Here is a 21,242-nt window from a genome sequence, read left to right on the forward strand (position 1 = left end):
AAATTTATATTCTATATTAGATTCTCTAAGAAGTGCTCTTAATTAAAATTTATATAGCATAAATTATCTATCTTCCCAACTTTGAGGAAGTGAAGTGACAACAGTAACTGGAGACAGTATAGTTATAAAAAAACAACTGCAAAGTGAAAGGACCTTAAAGTCCAAGATGAAAAGCTATGGGCAGTCTTCACTTTTATGAGCATTATCCTAAAAGAAGAGGAAGAGTTAGCTTCCCTCAAAGCTAGAATGACTTGTATGGACACTTATATATAACATAATACCATACTGAAATGTAAGCCAAGTATATGCTTTAGGGGGTAAACTGATTTAAAAAAAGGAAGCATAGCATTAAATTATGCCAGAAGTGATGACATTAACTTTTAGCTTTCATAAAACTACTAGACTTCAAGATGCAAAATACCTTACAAATAAACAGGGAGATAAAAACAAATTATAAAGAGTTATATGAGACCCTTAGTATTCCAGTAATCACTATTATGAAGCACTTTGTTTCATGTTAAATTTCATTATAATAGATTTAAAATATTTCTAATTTCATGAGTAATGAAAAACATATAAGACAAACATTAGCCCATTTTACAGATATAAGCTTAAAAGCAAAAAAAAGGATTAAATGACTTAGACCTTGCTATAACATATTTTGAAATAAGTTAATGTCAATATCTCTGTCAGTTTAATGTTATGTCAATTATTTTTCATCACCCTCATTAAAAATGACTTTCATTTGAACAAATACAATTATTTTTATTATTTAAGTAGGAAGGTAGATAAGGATTCATGACATACATAATTCTGTTCCAGGGTTTAGACCCTTTAGCCCCTCACTGTTGCCAAATGTTCTCTCCACTCTACCCTGGCAACACTGTCCAAATTACAACTGAAAAGCATAGTGCCCTCGCCAAAAACCAAAAGCCAAGACAAGGCTCAAATATGCACTAACAGTCTTCAAGTACAAGAAGGGTTTTTCAGCTATCCTCTGTTCAGAATAGTGTTTAGCTGTTCTCCATTTCCCTTAAAGATAGAAGGAAAAAATGGGTTTAATTTGAAATGCTGGAGGATTTAGGTTAGATAAGAACTTTTGTAAGAATGAGATTGAGAAGTTTTTCCCCTATAGATGTTTAAGGTAAGATAAGCATTTGCTTAGAATCAGTTTAAAAATAATCCTCCTTAGGGCATAGGATTATACTGTTGATAAATGAGAGACTGTGTCTAATATTCTATGATATATTGAGTGTACAATTTTTAAAAATACCATAATATTCAAGTTTTTGCAAAATAATAAATTTTCTTTTTAATTATTTTCTGTAACAGAGAGTTAGGAATTAAATATAAGGTGTTTTGATTCATAGGGAATTTAAATATAAAATGCTAAGAAAGAAACATTAAACATTAAATTTTTTTGTTTGTTTTTTTGCAGGGCAATGAGGGTTAAGTGACTTGCCCAAGGTCACACAGCTAGTAAGTGTCAAGTGTCTGAGGCCGGATTTGAACTCAGGTCCTTCTGAATCCAGGGCCAGTGCTTTATCCACTGTGCCACCTAGCTGCCCCTAACATTAATTTTTAAAGGTAGGGTATGTTTTTTATGGGTATTTTGGTGTGCATATATGTGTGTGCGTATGTGCTTGTGTGTGTGTGTGTGTGTGTGTAGACACACATACAGAGAGAGATTATGAATCTTTTTTTTTTTGCCTTTTCAAGGCAAAGTAAAATGTATTAAGCCTTATATGAATATTCTCCTAAAACTTGAAAAATAAACCAATAAGTAAACCAATTGTCTCCTGGTTCTTAATCATATAGTTTAAAGCACTTTGTAGAAAAGAACTTATCACTACTTGCTATCTCTGAGTCAAGTACTGTTATTTCTATTTTCAAAAAGACAAATAATGGTAAGTCTGAGAATATTCTTAGAATCAAATTATTTATTAATATAGTTAGCCTCTTCAAGCTGAAGGAAAGACTGAGCAAAGATTTTGCGTTTTGAGTTTTTTATTAAGCTTTTATTCATTCAAGTTGTAAAAAACCAAATAGATGGTTTTCAAGAAGCCACTCTGAAGAAAAGGCTTCACAGGATATAGGTACCACTATTTTCCCTGGTTTATCTTATTCTCCAGCTCAGCCTAAAATATTTGTCTTCTCTATCAATTAGTTTTGATGAACTCACATTGGAAATGCTCTTAATTTAAGGATTTCTTTTTTTCAATTAAAGGATTTCAAGAAAAAAACCAAACTCCCACACCTTAGACACAGACACACCTCCCCCCTCCCCCCAGATATGAAAATGCTTCTGCCAAATGTACAGCACAAGCTTACCAAACGTCCCAAGTTGTAGTAACAGTCTGGATATTTTCTTCTATATTTAATTGCTGTCCAGTAGCTTTGCTCAGCTTCTCCGAACCTCCGCAGGCTGTTCTGTACTATGCCTAAATTCATCCATGCTGCAGCAAAGTCTGGTCTAGAAAATTATTTTAAAAAAGAAAAAAAGCTCAAACCTCAGAATGTAGAGAATGATTTTTTTTTGTCAATGCCATAATTTGGTGTAAGCAATGCTCACTGTATTTGTACAGCAAGAGACAATAGCTCCTCCGCTTCCTGTAGTTCATTCCTCTCTTTCAATATATTTCCAAGATTATTCATGGCATGAACGTATTTAGGATTCAATCTGAGTTGTGAGGGGGGGAAAACAGAAAACAATTTATTTCTAGTATTTTTACTATGTAATCAGGAAATGGCAATAATACTTTGTAATTTGGCCATTCAAAATTAAATGTTTTAAATCTGAGAAGATAAAATAGTTTACATGTTTGTTATTTGATAGACTCATAAATATGTATATGTGTATATGTGTATGTGTGTGTGCATGCGCGTGCGTGCGTGTATTTATTTATTTATTTAACGTATATAATTGAAGTAGCATTTTCATTACCTTACAGCTTCCCTGTAATATCTGATGGCAGCACTCTGGTCACCTTTATCAGCCAGATTTTTGCCAACGTTGTAGTGAACCTGAAACAAACAAACCACAAATCATAACTACACCAATTAACAGCTAGATTTATCTTATCCATAGCACTAGCATTTATGGTTTCTTTCAACTGAAGGCATGAAGTACTTTAAAAACTGAGTTGCTAGGATTTAGTCAAGTCCTTGAGGGATGGAGAGAATCCTTGGATTTTGCTTTTTTTGTTCTTAAATTACCCTTGTCATGACTTTTTTTTCCTCCCTTTCTGAAAAATCTGGAAGGAAGGAAGAAAGGAAGGAAACACAGAGAGAGAGAGAGAGAGAGAGAAGCAACAGCTTAAGAAAGATATTGATATTATTTAAAAGGCATTGATATTTCCAGAAGGAAAAGTAACCAAAAAAATTCATGATTTTTTTTTTTTACAAGAAATTGTTAAAAGTTAGTGTTGCAGTCTGATCATTGGTATTTTGTTTCTTGGGAATGTTAATTGGAGAAAAGACTATATTATTAAAAAAAAAACAAACCCTTTTTGTGAAACTGGAATGGACAGTGGAAAGAAAGTTAACACCAAGACATTGCTCTCCTTTTGATCTGATTGAAGACTTTAAAAATCACATATATATGGTCTTTTTCTGTAAAATTAAAAATGTGTTATCATTATGCTTGGATGGCAAATACTCATTGATAATGAAAATGTATACTTTCACCACTGGGAAGACAACTTCTCCAAAACCATATCCATCTTTTAATATAGGCCATAGAGCTGAACATGACTTTGGAAGTCATCTGGTCCAATCTCCAACCAACCTTCTTTCTTTCTTTCTTCCTTCCTTCCGTCCTTCCTTCCTTCTGTCTTTCCTTCCTCCCTCTCCTTTCTCTTTCTCTCTCTTTTTCTTTCTTTTCTATGGGGCAATGAAGGTTAAGTGACTTGCCCAGGGTCACACAGCTAGTGTCAAGTGTCTGAGTCTGGATTTGAACTCAGGTCTTCCTGAATCCAGGGCTGGTGCTTTATCCACTGTGCCACTTAGCTATTCCCCAATCTCCAACTTTCATGAGGAAATTGAGACCCAAGGAAATGAGCAGATTTGCCCAAAATAATACAACTAATAAATATACCATATTATTTTTCTAGAAAAGATATAGTTTGGATGATAGCATAGTTTGGTAAATTTGGAATTGGCTGTACAACTGGCCACAATGAGTAGTGATTAATGGATCAATGTCAACCCATAAGAGATCTCTTCTGTTTAATCTTTTAGTTAATGATTTTGGGAAGGCATAGATAACATGTATATAAGGTGAAAAAGTCAAAGTTGGAAGCTAATTGTATGACAGAATTCCAAATAAAAAAATTCTCTACAGGTTAATATAATGGATCAAATCTAATAAGATTGAGAAAGAATAAATGTCAAATATAACACCTAGGCTCAAAAAAATGAAATGTAAAAGCACAGGATGGGCAAGAATGACTATATGTGATGTGTGAAAAACAATGGGAGGACTGCATTAGTGGATTACAGTTTGAATCAACACTGATGTGGCAGGTGTAAAGGCTAATCTGATCTTAGGCTACATCAATATCTAGAACAAGGGAGGTAATAGTGCTGTCATATATATGTCTGATAAGGGAAAACCAAATCTGGAATACTGTACTCAGGTCCAACTACCCCATTTGAGAAAGGACATTGACCAGCACAAAAAAATATTTATAAGCAGCTCTTTTAATTGCGGCAACATATTGCAAATTGAGGGAATGCCCATCACTTGTGGAATGGCTAAACAAGTTGTGGTATATGAATGTAATGGAATACTATTGTGCTGTAAGAAATAATGAGCAGGCAGATTTCAGAAAAACCTGGAAAGAATTGTATGAACTGATGCAAAGTGAAATGAACAGAACCAAGATAACATTGTATACCATATCAACAACATTGTATGATAATCAACTATGAATGACTTAGCTCTTCTCAGCCAAATAATGAAGGAAGACCGTTACAAAGGACTCATGATGGAAATGCTATCCACATCCAGATAAAGAACTGATAGACTCTGATTGCAGATGGAAGCATACTTTTTTTCACTTACTTTTTTGTGTGGCTTCCCCTCTCCCGCCCCCTTTTGATCTGTTTCTTTTTTCTTTTTTACAACTGTGACATGGAAATGTTTTACATATTTTTACATATATAACCTATATCAAATTGCTTACCATTTTAGGAAGAGGGGAGGGAGAAAAATTTGGAATTCAAAATCTTGTAAAAATGAATGCCAAAAATTGTCTTTACATATAATTGGGAAAAAACAAAATGCTATTTAAAAAAAAGACATTTAGCAGCACAAATCTACCCAAAAGAAAGTATCCAGGATAGTGAAGGGACAGGATCTTCCATATGAGGATCCATTGATGGAAATAGGAATTTTATGTTGAATTAAAAAGAAAAAAACTTGAAGTGAAATATGATTAACTTTCTTCAAGTATCTGAAGGATTGTCATATGCAAGGGGAATTAGATATTTGTTTTGTTTGTACCCATAGTACAAAACTATAAACAAGGATTGGGTTGTAGAGGGGAAGATTTTAGTTTCACATAAGGAAGATACTTCATAACAATTAGAATGGCTCCAAAATGGGATGGGTCAAGATGCTAAATTTGTTTTCCATTGGTGCAAGTGGGCAGCAAATACATAGAACCCAAATTTTTATAAAATGAACATTGAAAACTCTCTACATGTAATCAGAAAAAATAAAACAAAATGTTACTAAAATAAATAAAAGACAAATGTTAACAAAAATAAAAGAAAAGCTATGGTAACTTCAAAACAAAACAAAACTTTATGGTTTTAGTGGCAGAACCAGGATTTGTGTTCAGGCTTCCTGATTTCTAATTTCTTTCTTATTATACCACATTGATTCCTAGTTCTATTCTTCTACTAAACCAGAGTAGAGGAAATTGAAAAAAAAAAAAAAGACCAAAACAAAGCAGATAGGGGAGACAAGAAACCTTATCAAGGGTCCTTCATTTGAAGATACCTGAAAGCCCATATTATCAAACAGTAAATAACTGGTCCAGAAGAAACCAAGCTTCTACCATCCTCCTCATAACCACACATACAAAGAATTTAAAGCATATACTGTCCAACACTTACTTGGTTCCCCAAAAACATGCCATTAAGGAAACATTATGGGAACAACAGTCAGTTCCATAGGAATTAATGTTTAAAATGAGCAATTACCTAAACAGTGTTGATAGTGGGGTTTGGTTATACTGTCTTAATGACATTGTTGCAAAATATTATGAGACTTGGCAACATTAGGTAAGTATGCTTGTACTGAGTACAAGGACTAAGGTGTGAAGCAAATTAGATATGATCCCTGCCCTTTAAAATCCTATACTCTATTGCTATTATTATTATTATTATTATTATTATTTGGGGGCAGGGCAATGAGGGTTAAGTGACTTGCCCAGGGTCACACAGCTAGTAAGTGTCAAGTGTCTGAGGCTGGATTTGAACTCAGGTCCTCCTGAATCCAAGGCCAGTGCTTTACAAACTGTGCCACCTAGCTGCCCCCTCTATTGCTATTATTGACACAGAATGTAGATATTAAGGAAGCTCTTTAATGAACAAATAATTAGGTATGTTACCTGTAAAGAAAGGGGTCAGTACATTTATTGGAATGGGCTCACACAATCATCCTAATATAGCCAAAATATATATATTTTTTCTTTTGGTGAGATGCAGAAATGTTCTGGGGGAATAAAACAATCCCACACTAAATTGGAATTCACTCAGGGCACACTATCTCATAACTATCTTAAAACGAGGCCTACATCCTGCTTTATTTATCTTAGCCTGTAATTACATTAATTGCACAGTATAGCAGAGAGGTGGCTGGCTATAAAGTCAGGAAAACCTGCGTTCAAATCCTTTCTGATACATGCTGGCAATATAATGATGAGCAGCCCAGGCAACTCTCTAAGACTGAATTATAGAGAAGGTGCTGATCTACACTGGTAAATGGAGTTCCTTGTTAGGAGCAAGCTCCCTAGACTGATGAAATCAAAGGTGCAAATAAGAAAAAAAAGAAAAAAGCACAAAACATTTGAATTTTCTGGGAGGGTATTAAGTAAGTGTGACAGTCTTTGAACACACAGCTAACAAAGAGCTACATTTTCCTTCTTTAATCTTCTGTCATATTTTAAAGCATATACATGTATTGTTACTTACTCCAACAACAGGCATTTAAAGAAGGGCAAATCACAGGTGATAGGAGTATGCACTACTGTGCTCCATAAGGTATAATTTAAACTTTTTGGTATAAATTACTGTCCATTCATGGGTATTACTGTGTTAAAATTACAGCTTGGAAGGGAATCAGTTAAAGCTAACACTAGAACATACATTTTTTAAAAGTCTGCTTTAAATGGTCATAATTTTGCCTTTCCCCACAGCCCTGGGTGTTGTTTCTGAAGGCAGTTGAAACCAACCTCTACTGCTATTGCTGTAACAGCAAGAATACAAATACAGCTTCAACTCAGATTTCACCAAGACTCTAGCCTCTTCCATTCTCCAGCTCCTGCTGCTTTCCTTTGTTATGTGAAATTCTGTTTTCTAAATAAAAAGCTCAGACAAAGAGTTCAACTGCCCTCTGCAGTACAGACAGCTTTCTGTAGCAAGCACAGAGCACCAAAGACCATAACTCCAAGGAAGAAAAACCACAATTCTTAAATAAAAAAACTATGGCCCTCTATAATTAGTTGAAAGTCTCACAGAACCCTGAACATAATTTGTACTCTCAAACACTTCCCATAATTAAGAGCTGGAAAACAGTTACCCAGAGGTCAGCTTTAGCATGCATGCCATTTTAACATGCATTATTTGAGCAGCTAGAACAGATCTGGGTTGACATATTGCACACAAATCACACAACCCTATTATCAGGTAGTTTATTAAAAGGGTGTTTAGAAAATGAGTAATTTTTCTTTTCTATGAAATTTAAAAGAAATGAAAAAACATCTGTTTAATTTTCAATTTTTCCTATAATTCCTGAGTTGCAATCAGTGTGAGAAGCCCAGGAAACTGAAATGCTTCACAGTTCAGTGAAATATAAGACACATGTAGAGTAAAAACATATAAATGATGAAATGCATTATTAAAATAAAAATGTACAATAAAAAGGTTATCAGTTTTTACATTTATTACAAAAACTGAATCTTAAATTAAAAGAAATTTAGAAATCACTCAGGGTCAGGGTTTAAACAAGAGTTCATAATGGTTGCTGAAACAATATTAACTGATTAACTTTAGGCAAATCTTTGAAATTTGCTGAGCAGCAATTTCCTTATTTGTAAAATGAGACAGCTGAAATTGACTTCTGAGATCCCTTTTCAGGTCTAATAGAGTAGAGAAAATACATTTGTTAATTTTTAAAAATAGAGAGGTGGGGATGGTTCTCTGGATGTAAAGTTGCTTGAGACAAGGTCATCATATTAGTTTTGCTTAACTGTTGGTCTTTGATACAAGAGACTGCTCATAAATCAGGAGTAATCAATCTGTAATGTAAAAATGGAACATCAATAAAACTGAAAGTGGAAAAGTGGGGAAAAAAGAACCAATATAAAACTGTAGTGGAGTTGAAAATGGATATATAATAAATGTTTAATTCTTAATAACTTTTAGAAAGTAGAACTAGAAGGGAATGTAGAGTCTAATCCCCTCCTTTTACAGCTGAGGAAATTAGGATGGAAGATTTGCGGGGGAATGATTTGTCTAAGGTCATAAAGGTAGTAAGTAGCAGAGCCTGGATTTCAACGCAGGTCTTTTGACATGAAATCCAGTATACTCTTTCCATCATACCTTCCTGCCTTCTACACTAAAATGACATTTTCACTTAATTTAAATATTCAGCACTCACATAGTACCTCATAGACAGAAGGAACTTAATAATGGACAAAGAATGACTAAATTAAAATTCAATTCCACAAGAATTTAATGTGCCTTCTCTCTGGAAAATTCCTCCACCACCCCAGTCTCCTTTAACTATTGAGGTCCTCCTAGGACCTCCATTTTGGGGAGGGGCCAAGGATGGTCAACTTTCATTCCCTTTCAAGGAATACTTCTGACTTACAGGACTTCAACATCATGTATCAGCTGCAACCTTCCTTTGGAACCTCTCTTAGACCTTTAGTTTTCTCACCCCAGAAGATCCATCTGCCATGCCATCCCCCTTCTCCCATTGGTGACTTTTTCCTGGGGTCTCCAGTACTTAGCACAATGTCTGAGAGCACATAGTACTTGATAAATGATTGCTGCCTGCCTGCCTACCTATGCATTAGGCACCAGTGGGGTACAAAATGCACATTGAGGAGAGAAAAAAAATTCTTAATTTTGTATATCTGTGCAGAAACAAGTGCTATTGCCAAGTTCAGCTTATATAATGATGGTGGATTTTCATATATATGATGCTTTTCCTGAATTCCAACCTAGCTTCTTTTGAAAAATTGGAAAGATAATTCTCAAAGAGATTCTTCAATGTACTGCAGAATTATTAATTATCAAAAACAAAATGAGTAAGTTAATAGAATATTTTAGAGTAAAGTTAAATGAAGCAAAAAATTCAGTATTTATTAAGCATCTAGTTTGTCTGCAATAATCAGCTTGTTGTAGTTCAGTGTTGTTGTTCATTCATTTTGTTCATGTCCAACTCTTTGTGACCCCATTTAGAGTTTTCTTGGCAAAGATACTGGAGTGGTTTGCCATTTCTTTCTCCAGCTTATTTTACAGATGAGGAATCTGAGGCAAACAATGACTTGACCAGGGTCACAAAGCCAGTAAGCATCTGAGGCCAGATTTGAGCTCAGGTTTTATTGACTCCTGGATTGATGTTCTATCAACTACGGAATAAAATCACTAAGTAAAAAGGAGCACTATTATACAATTTGCTTAAAGAAACATTAATATACATACACATTGGGCTTCCCATTATTTTAAAAATTATTCACACACTATTTTTAATACTATACAATGCAAGAATTTCCTTGGATTTTCTTTTAATCTCAAATATACAAATATCTTGAGATCCTTTTATTTAAAAAGGAGACAGCATGACCTGGTGAAAACAGCACAGGTTGGATTTGAGCCTTTACAGCTCAATCATTATGGAATCTACATAGACAAAGTCAATAAACCTTTTGATGCCTCAGTTTTCCAATATGGAAAATAAAGATAATACCATCTTTATAATGAGGATAAATTACATGGATCGTACCAAAAAAACCCTGAGTTCCTTAGAGAGGAATAAATAGAAGGGAAGTTAAGTGATAAATACCTTTAAAATAGAAGAGTAAAACTATTAACATTTATGAAATTAAATCATAGGCAATTCAGTTTTAGTGAGATTAAATACACAAGAGTAGGCCAGCAAATAAAATTAAAGAGAAGCTTGAAGAAATTCACTGTTCTTTGGTCAACTCTTCAAAATGCATAATGAAAAAGGTTTTTCAACACTGAAATGAGACATATCTAGCATTTACATAGTACCTTCATGTTTGAAAAGTGCTTTACAAATATTATTTCACTTTCTCTGCATAATACCCCTGAGAGATAGGTGTTATTATTATGCAGAAACTGAGGCAGACAGAGGTTAAGTGACTTGCCCAGGATTATACAGCTAAGTAGATATCTGAGGCATTATTTGAACTCACATTTTCCTGAACTGAGGTTTGGTGCTCTAGCTACTGAGTATCTGGTTGCCCAAGTAAACTTTTTATGCTTTTCTTTAGGTTCATAAAAAGGCCAAATATTTATTAGACCTACTCACATAATTTCATATTCTACCTTTAAGTCACTATTTTCTTGTGAATATGATAGAATCTAAAAAGATGTATAGAACTTTAAGTTAATTGGACAAGACAATTATAACACCCCAGGGAGATGAAAATCCCTATTTTTAAAGATCTGAGATTCAACATCTCTTTTTTTGTTTGTTTTGGGTTTTTTTGGTGAGGCAGTTGGGGTTAAGTGACTTGCCCAGGGTCACACAGAGAATGAGTGTCAAATGTCTGAGGCCGGATTTGAACTCAGGTCCTCCTGAATCCAGGGCTGGTGCTCTATCCACTGTGCCACCTAGCTGCCCCGATTCAATGTCTCTTAATAGTCCACTTCAGTGTTTCATAACCTATATTGTCAAGAAATTCTCACTTGTATTTTATACTTACTAGCTTTGTGGTCAGTTTCCTTATGAGTAAAACAAGGATAATTCCCATAATACCTGCCTCAAAGGGGTGTTTACCTTAGTTTCCTCCTCTTTAAAATAAGGGCTACAGACTAGATGATTCCTAAGATCCCTTACAGCTCTAAATCTATAATCCTTGTGAAGCAGTCACCAGTCATCTTGACCTCTGTTTTGTCACTGGACTATGATGACTCCGGAGGAGAGTGAGCCTTGTGATGTTTTATGCAGCCCCGTCTCACTTAAATCCAATTTTCTTACAAGTCAAGACATCACTTTCCTGATGTCATTGGTCCTCTGAGAGCAAAGGACAAACAATAAGAACAATCAAAGTGTTATAGAAATGGAAATGACCATTATCATTTCGTGTGGTAGCTTAGCCCCATTTCTTTTTGTTTTATGCATATAATTCCTTCCTGTCATTATTTTTTGTTTTGTTTTGTTTTTTTGTTTTAGTGAGGCAACTGGGGTTAAGTGACTTGCCCAGGGTCACACAGCTAGTAAGTGTTAAGTGTCTGAGGTCGGATTTGAACTCAGGTACTCCTGAGTCCAGGGCCGATGCTCTATCCACTGCGCCACCTAGCTGCCCCTCTTCCTGTCATTATTCATTTGTAATAACCAGTAATAAGTCAGAATTTTTTAGCAGCCTGTACCACAGTGAGATGAGCAGAAGTAAGCAGTCTATGCTCTGAAGACTCAAAAACTCTTGTGAGACATTTGCTTGTCTCAAGCCTTCAGAGGAAAAGGAGTTTTAGAAAGTCACTTTGTAATCAATTCAATCAAGGGGTAGTAGAATGAATATAAAGTCCAGCTCTATAACATATGGTTAGCATTTCTCTTATCTTGGGGAGAACATGGTAGTAATTATCTATAGTTTTACTTGACGTATTCACTGTTCAGTTTCCAAAAACTTATAAGACTTTATACTCTGCTTTTAACCTAGAACTCTGAAGGGAGGAAATTGTTTCAGCTTTTACTCTGTGAATATTTTGTTAGCTAAAGACTAGCGACAACTTGAGATTTATATTTGCAAGACTACTTCAAACTTGAGTACTTTTTATTAATATTTTCCAAGTGTCTAATTTTTCCAGAACCCTCCTTAGCTTCCTACATTTCAAATACAACTTTTTCTTTTTTTAAAAAATTGTCATTCCTTAAAGACTCCTGTGGTTTTCTGCTTCTTCCCTCTCTCCCCATGTGAATTTAGGGAAAAATTTTATTCTTCTTTTGCTTTGATAAAGTCAGAGAGATAGCTTTAATTTTGTATTTTTATGGTCCCTTTTCAAGTGTATTGACATTATATTGGATTGATTACTAGACTGGAGATTTGTTTGGTAAAGTTTTCTAAAAAACATGTAATTTAGATTTGAACCTGTACAAATGTGCCTATGTGAAATCCTATCATCCTTTGCTCTGGTATCCTTAACACATACAGCTTCATTAGGTCAACATACAGTTGGCTGGAAAACTCAGTTAACCAGAACACCCAATTTCCCAAGGCTTGTTAAATGAACTGCTATTATACTCAAAAGACTCGTTGTTTGGTCACTTTACTAAGTGAATATATAATGTGTATATTCACATCAAGCTAAAAATACTACTTCTTTTAAATTTCAAGTCTTGTCCATTCTATTTCTACTATATTTCTTTCATATATCCCTTTTCTCTCCTTCACTCACATAGCCTCTATTCACCTTCTTTCTATCACACAGGATCCTAGATAGAATACATACTGGATTTGGAGTCAGGTAGATGCAGGTTCAAATTCCACAACTGACACTTCCTAGTTGTGTGACTGTGGCCAAGTCATTTGATCCTTTGTTTCCTCATCTATAAAATGAGGATAATAATAACCACAATGTTATTGTAAATGTTGTAAAGCTCTAAAGAGATAATGTCTGTAAAATGTTTTGAAACTTTAAAGAACTATATAAATGCCAGTTTATCATCACTTCTTATCTGGATTATATTGTGATGACCTCCTAATGGTCTCCCTAACTCTAATAGATGCTAAATAGATATCACTAAAATACAGATCAATTTAAAAATCCTTTAGTAACTTCCTATTGCCTCTAGGATAAAATACAAAACATAACCATCAACACTGTATTTAATATAGTTCTCACCTGTTGATCCCATTCTTGTATTCTCTTTAAACTGGCCTATTAGTTGTTCTCTGAGCTGTGACTATAATGCTTTTAGTCATGTATTTAAGCACCAACCATGTGTTGGTTATTGTGCTAGATGCTGGCATACAAAGACAAAAGTGAGACAGTTCCTGTCTTCAATTCCCTTCTCACCTCTTTTAGAACTTCTAGTTTTTTTCTGGAACCACCTACTACAAAAATATTTTCTTGATACCTCCCCATCCCTTTAAAATTACATAGTATAACTTTGTATTTGCTAATGTGTGTACATGTTATCTCCCCTCAGTAGAAAGCAAACTCCTTGAGGAGGGGGAAATTTCATTTTTATCTGTGTATCTTAAGTGTTTTTGCAAACAGTAGGTACTTGATAAGTATCTGTTTTCTGCCACAAATTGTTCATGTATCTATCTATAACTTGTATAATTTAAAATTTTTTCCTTTTAAGATACAACACCCTATTTTCAGTCTAAAGAAGCTACTGGTTTTGGGGGTATTTCATTTCTACCAAAGTCATGTTGAACAATAATATTCTGATAGCAGTGCCACCAATAGTCCTATCCACATTCTAGGGCCATCTGAAATTGAAAGATGAGTTTGTCCATTATACTTTATAATTTATATAATGACATTTTAAGTTCTATTGAGCCTCTAACCGATGTGTCAGTTTGTTTGAGACACTTATTGATAATGACCTTCCAGAAGGGTACACCAGTAGGATATAAATATGGTACCAGCTGGCTGCCAAGAGGGATTTTTTCAAATTCTGGTGGCTATAATATATAAAACCCTGGGACATTCTTCCTTCTTTTTCAGAGTTCAGTACCTAACAGTCATTCTACCCTAACTTCCTAACTTCTGTCCTCATCTTAGGGGACTTCAAGATACATATTGATATTCCTTCAAATGCCCTACTTCCCAGTTCTTCCATCTATTCAGCTCTATTCCTCCACTGTAGCTTATATTGATACAGGGTTGAACAAACCCAATATCCACAAATGTTGTAAAGAACATGGCTTTTTTCTTGTTATACCAGGTTTTTCCTGTTTCTTGTTTTCAGATTTCATCTTGATTAATTAATTGAAATGAAGAAATTTCAATTATTTAATTACTTGGAGGCAGAATGGTAGAACAGAAGACTAAAAACTGCTCCATCATGAAAAGTCCCAGTCTGTTCTTCAGAGTGGGATGAGTATTTCTTTGGTATACACTATTCACATTTCAAAATTTTCCTTCTCTAAACAGCACTTTGCCAGAGGTCTTATATGGAGTAGGTATTTGTGGATTTGTTGATCTCATAAAGATATTTAGTTTTTCTTTTGTTTCTGATGTGTTTAAAATGCTTTTTATTTCTATTTCAACCTTCAGTAAACAGGTACTGCATGTTTATTATGTGTGTGGCACTGTCTTAGCCACTATAGGGGTAATGAAAGGATGAAATAAAAAAAGCCTGTAAGTCAAGTCTGGTAAGGGAGATGAGAAAAGTACATAAATAACTTAGGGTACAAACCCAGTGTCCACATCTGGAGAAGAGCACAGGGTTTCCTTTGTCCTACTGTTTCTTCTCTTCCCTGATTAAAGCATACTGTAGCTTAGAAATTTAAAGGGAATTTATTACAAAGAATTAGAGATCATACAATTCATGGGGATGAGGGGTAAAGTATGCTAACTGATGAAAAACATGAACATTTTGCAGGTTAGGTGGGCTCTTATAATTGAATTCTGGTCCTCCACCAATTATTGTCCAAAGTCAGGAAATACAGTTTAAAATAATGATGCCCTGAACTGGAGTAAGAAGACCTCTATTTGAGAAATGGCTCTGCTACAAGGTCTCAGCTTCCTCATCCATAAAATGAGGGAGTTCGATTTAAGTAACTGTTGGGGGTTGAAGTCATAGCTCTGCCACTTACTAGCTATATACCTTTGGACAGATGTAGCTCTATGTAGCATTTCATCTTTCTAGAGCTCAGATTCCTTCCCTAGAAAAATAAGGATGTTGAAGTGGATGATTTCTAAGGTCACTTTCTACCCCCAAATCCTAGTATCCCTCTGAACTTAGACCAGGTGATTTTTAAAGTCTCCTTACCTAAAATTCTTCTTTTTGGTCTAGGTCTTGATAGTATCTGGATGATCTCAAAAGTTCCTACTAATTGCAAAAGTCTGTGACTTTATTCTAATGGAATTTAGTGCTATGACTATAAACTGAGCTCCCTTTCATTTCACCAAAGTGTCACCACCCCAACAATCATTTCAATGACAATTTGGTCAATTTGATGTCAAATGAGTACTTGTTCAAGATAATTTTTTGATACATAGCTAAAAATATCTGATTTAAATAATTCTCAATGAGCATTTTGGTGATGTGGAATTTTACAAGATAACTACAAAAGTTATGGAAAATATGAAATACTTCCAAAGAACTAAACAAATTTTTTTCAGTTAGATGGTTAAGCTCAAATGATTTCCCTTAAGTATTTTTTTTTATAGTGTCAACTAACTTACTTTTGCATTGAGAGGACACACAGACAGGGCACTCTTGAAAAGCAGGTCTTCATTTCTCCACTGGTTACAGCGGGTAATACAGCGTACCATATTTATGAGTAAAATCCCTAGTACAGTAGCAGCAATGAGTTTCTTAAAGAAAAGAGAAACATGTTAAATTTCACTAATAAATCCACCACTGTCCACTGTATTAAGCTTCAGGGATAATACCTTTTTCTTAGTATGTTTGCTTAGTATTCCAAATCCATATGTCAGAAGTACACAGTATCCAATACTGGGGAGGTAGATGACTCTTTCAGCAACAACAAATCCCACTCTGAAGAACAGGTTACTTGCAGGAAGAAATGGGATAATGAGAAATCCCAGTCCTAGAGTGAGTATTCTAGAAATTAAAGAATAGTTAAATAGATATACTTAAGTTTCAGAAGAAAAATATTCATTTTTTGGTTATAAACTGTAAGTATTAAATCAACCACTTTTGAAGGCTATGTCATACCATAATCAGAAAACCTGTATGAAGACAAGTATCATCAGAGAGAGTTTAATCTGGCAATGAAAGGAAAGAATAAGAGATAATATTGAGATGGCTTTTTAACCTTTTGGTATACTTTTATTTTGTTCTGAACTTGAAACCTTCTATGATATAATTTTAAAAAACCTGATCATATCTGTTCTCCATTTTTTCTCCCTGTCAAAAAGCTAGTAGAATAAATGTTTATTATTAGCTTATAATATTACATATTGTCCAGATGAACAGGGGAATATATGATATTGTTAGTTATTATTAATAATGATGTTAGAACCATGCAATCTGGAACAATATGTACACCAAGAATTCAGATCAAATTGTTTTATTCAGCATACAAGATGGCAAATTTGTATATAAGAAATGGACATTTCTTTACCCATTTACCCATAGCTTTACCCATTAGCATAAAATCATGACACTCAAACCCTTCCCCCACAATAGGTAAGGAAATTGAGGGCTAAAGAGGTTAATCGATTTCCCCAATGTTGTACTAAATGTAAGAGGTATATTTTGAACCTCGCTTCTGATTCCACACTCATTGTTCCTTCCATAGTACTCTAACACACCCAAAACACCTTTTGATGGTGGAATGTTTCTTACTAATTGTCTGGGAAGATTACTTTCAAACATATGACACCGAAGCTTGCAAATTCTCTAATTTTACTAAATTAAGTAAAAATGTGACCATTTCTGTAGGCTTATTAGCTAGTGCACCCTTCAGATACCTTATATCATTTAAGCATAGAATGAGCTCAATAAAAATATGACCTATTTATGTGTTATGGATTTAAATAGAAGTAATTTTTTAGAAACTTTACTAAAAATACTTCATATAATCATAGCTTTATTTTAAGGGATATGATAAATGAAAATGTGTTTGATTTTATTTTATTTTTTAATTTTTAGTGAGGCAATTGGGGTTAAGTGACTTGCCCAGGGTCACACAGCTAGTAAGTGTTAAGTGTCTGAGGCCGGATTTGAACTCAGGTACTCCTGACTCCAGGGCCGGTGCTCTATCCACTGTGCAATCTAGCTGCCCCCAGAAAATGTGTTTTGCTTTATGTCTTTCTTTGACAGGGGGCTATGTCACCTTCAACATTTTTAAGCAAAGAGAATGTTGGTCAGAAACATAGTTGTGGAAATAGGCTACTGTTTCTGAGAAAGAGATGGATGAAAACAGTAAATGGAAACAGAGTGATTAATAAGTTAGATCAAATCTGAGGCCTTTTATGGATCCTGTTCTTATAATATTTACAAAAACCAATCCCACTTTACTTGTAGAAATGATTGCATGAGGACAAGAGTTTATTTTTCTTTAAAACTACAACCAATTTAAATGCACTAGCAAACTCGGAACTTAATTTATTTTGAAAAACTAATAATTTAATGACAATAAAAAGACTTTTGCTTACAGGAAGATTTAAACCTACTTTTCTTTTTCACAAAACAATTGTTTTTTTCCAATTATTTTCTCAATAACCTTTTTAGCAGTAAAGAATAATCTCTTTGGGACAGCAGTTTATTTTTTATCAAACCATGATGACAGAAAGAATCACTACAGCTTTCAGTGTTTTTTTTTTTTTTTAAAGGAGAATTGTGAAATGATGGCCACAACATACATCAATTACACTCTCTGTTCTGACCACAAATTACTCTTTACCACCTATGGTGTTAAGGATCTCAAAATGCCACTTCATGGGGATTTTAAAAAATAAAGCAGCCATCCATACCTCCTCCTCCTCCAAGTATGCACCCCACTAGTCAATGCTGATGATGGGCCCAAACTGGGATGAAACTGTAGTAATTGCCATGAATATGTATTTGAAAGATGTATTTCTGGATATTGTTTCCACTGAATCATTAAAATGATCAGTCCTGAATTTAGCAAAATACTGTTGACTCAACCTAGTGTAGAGTTTAAAATTCAGCACTGCCTCTTACCTTCTCTTATGGATGTCTTCAGAGCATAGAGCTTGGCATATTAGGCCAATTAGGCAGAACCAAAGTGCTGCTAGTGCAATTATTCTCCAGTCACTGACTGACTTAATAAGGGGTATGCAGCCCATTGACCAATCAAAACACAGCCACCAGGGACACAGCAGCAACCAAGCATTCAATGAATAGTAGTAATTATAGTTTATAGCCTGTCAGTCAAAAGGAAAACAAACATTTATTTGATACTGAACTTAAAAAATAAATCCTACCTTCACTTTGAGGTTTTTAAGATGTCTCTTATTAAAAATGAAAAAAAGTTGGGTTAAGTAAAATCTACAAGGTTTTGTTTGAGGCATGGGACAGTATTTTGTAGTCTGAAAAAATTATATTCAGATTTCAATAAAATGCAGCAAACCCCATTTAAAAGCAGCAGAATAAAAAGCCAATTTGTTTTAACCTGAGGTCAAATCATATCTCCATGTACACAGTGACATATACAGTCTGTAACACAAATAGTCAATAGTGGGGGTGTTCTTCTAGTTTCCTGAAAGCAGCAGTGTAATGGGATTCTAGCATAGTTTCCAAAATCCTCCTTGTGTATAGCACAGATAAAATCTTTCATTTGACCACCTCCCTCTTTCCTCCTCTTGGTATTTAGAAAAATAAAGCAAGTCCAAATAATTTTTAAAGGGTCTTCATGCTAAACTAATGTCTCCTGCCATCTAATACCAATTTACAATGTCCTTCAATGAGGGTGGGGTGGGGGAGATTAAGAGTAATGAAAACCCATATGACAGGAAGAAAATTTTAATTTTTAAAAGAAAGAATAACTTTTTTCCTTCAATCACAAAGGAGAAAGGAAAAATAGCTGTCTCTTGCCCTAATTCCTGATGCCAAGAACCAGTTCTGACATTAGGATAATCATTAGTTTTAAAAAATAAGCACTAACTATGCTATCAAAGGTAGGTCTAAAGAACTTATCACCAATGAAAAAATAGGAATCTTTTTTAAACAAAGAAATCCAAATGGCAAGTCTCCAGACTCACTCTGACAAATATGCTATCTGCAAAGGATGCTGGGTTGTCAACTTCAGTAAAGGCTGGTGGCCCAGTGCCCATAATTCTCCAGCGCATATAAAGCATTGTTGCCCCTCCAGAAAACAGGAGAGTCATTCTGAAGAGAAGGCTCCCATTCTTAAGCCATCCAATATTCTAAAAGAAAAAAAAAAAAAGCAAAGATATTGATATTGATTGCAGTGGTAGCCAAGCAGCAATTCTGCCTTAACCCCAATGATGTGTTTTAGCAGCTAGATTATTTTAAAATGCAATAATCACATTAAATATAATGAAAATGGTGTTTTAATCTGCTGTGGTACTTGATATTTTGGATATCTTAAAGAGAATGTACATACTCACCTCTAAAGACTTGTCTTTATGTAGTATCTTTTGAACAATTTCTAGAATATTTAATTTGCCTATTACCAGGGCATCAAACACAGCATTGAAACCCTATAAAAACATCAAAAATATTAATTAATAATGGAATCCTATCTCTATTTTACACCACTTTGAAACCTTATTATTGTTGTAAAATAAGAACCCAGGCAAGCAGAACTTGACTGGAGGACTGAAAAGGTCCCACTTATCTCTAAAAAATAAATTTAAGTTCAGAAAGAAGTAGTGATTTGTCCTTGGTCACATAGGACACCTCTTTTTCTGAGTTCAGGGAATTGTACTTGTTCACTCTCCCCCTCCCAGCTTGGAAAGTCCCATATCTTTCTTGCAATTAGAAATCAAACCGCCTAATGTTGTATCCTGGTTAATTTCTTCCTTTTAATTAACTGGCAAATTTTTAACTTTGACAAATTGTTTTTAATATATAAAAATCTGTCTCCTTCGTATTCAAGGTTCAGTGCCAAAGCTGAGGAAGGTGACTGATCCTGATTTGTCAATTGACACGCATTGCTTAATAGATCGATATGCTCAGGAGCTTGAACCTTTGTTTCCTCATTCTTTCACCTAACTCAGTTTTTGGTGAGCTGAGCTAGATCAAGTCAAGACTTCAGCCCCCCACCAACAGCCTTCCAGAAAAACTCCTGGAGTACTCTGATTAATCTTTCATTGGGGGACTTTTCATGGAAGACTGTCTCTGGAGGTCTAACACCTGCTCTTGATCCTTGTTTCTTAGAAGGGTCCTCCAGGAGAGGGGAATTTAGAGTTTAGTTTAGGATTAAGTTAAGGTTAAATATAAATTAAGGATTATATTTTCCCCTGGGAAGGATTATGGGTTCCAGTGATAGTAAAAGCCTGCTGGGTTCCCCCTTGAATAAACTTTTGGTAGCATGGGACCAGGGGATACTACTGAGAGTTACAGGAGTGACTCATGCTATTGAGTTATGTGACATCTGACATAAATCTGCAAGGGATTCAAGCGGTAATTTGTTTTGGCCCTGCAATTCAGCTCTTTTCATTATTTCAAATTGAAAAAAAAATGTTAAGGCTAGCCACTGAAAAATCTTATTCTGATCAGATGAACTTTGGGTTTCTCATTGTTTTGTCCGTGTTTTTATGTCTTGGTAAAATGCAGGAAGACATCTGCCTTGTGTTATGTTTAGTGTTGTTTGTAGGTTATGTTACCTTATAAGATTCTAAACGGGAAAATGCAACCAGCCAATTGCTAAAGGGTTACAGTCAAAGGGTTTAGTATGCTGGGAAAGATTAATGAAATTTAATACTTGAAGAAGTTGCCCTAGTAAGCAGGACTAACCCCCCATTTTAGGCTTTCATTGGGAGATTATGTTATAAGAAAAGAGGAGAAAACCTTCAAGATACTTTTTCTTTGTCATTTCAGATCTGGCCATGTTGGAATTACAGAGATAAAGTCTGATAATCACAGAAAGGAAAATTTCTTCCTGATTTGTAGAACT

General features: G+C 34.6%; 1 protein-coding gene across 2 annotated transcripts in view; it reads right to left on the minus strand.

Annotated features, from left to right (window-relative positions):
• The window catches only part of TMTC4 (transmembrane O-mannosyltransferase targeting cadherins 4), an 87,319-nt gene that overhangs the window by 15,217 nt on the left and 50,860 nt on the right, over positions 1-21,242 (minus strand). The window contains exons 7-14 of one of the 2 annotated variants that reach the window (XM_043998095.1): positions 19,732-19,824; positions 19,363-19,527; positions 18,323-18,525; positions 16,063-16,234; positions 15,853-15,984; positions 2,945-3,024; positions 2,573-2,680; positions 2,332-2,473 (exon numbers count right to left, since the gene is read on the minus strand). In XM_043998095.1, coding sequence (XP_043854030.1) covers positions 2,332-2,473; positions 2,573-2,680; positions 2,945-3,024; positions 15,853-15,984; positions 16,063-16,234; positions 18,323-18,525; positions 19,363-19,527; positions 19,732-19,824 — 1,095 coding nt within the window. The remainder of the gene's footprint in view (positions 1-2,331; positions 2,474-2,572; positions 2,681-2,944; positions 3,025-15,852; positions 15,985-16,062; positions 16,235-18,322; positions 18,526-19,362; positions 19,528-19,731; positions 19,825-21,242) is intronic. The other variant, XM_043998096.1, reaches the window with a different exon arrangement.

The sequence above is a fragment of the Dromiciops gliroides genome, chromosome 3, assembly GCF_019393635.1.
Source record: "Dromiciops gliroides isolate mDroGli1 chromosome 3, mDroGli1.pri, whole genome shotgun sequence".
NCBI lineage: Eukaryota > Metazoa > Chordata > Mammalia > Microbiotheria > Microbiotheriidae > Dromiciops > Dromiciops gliroides.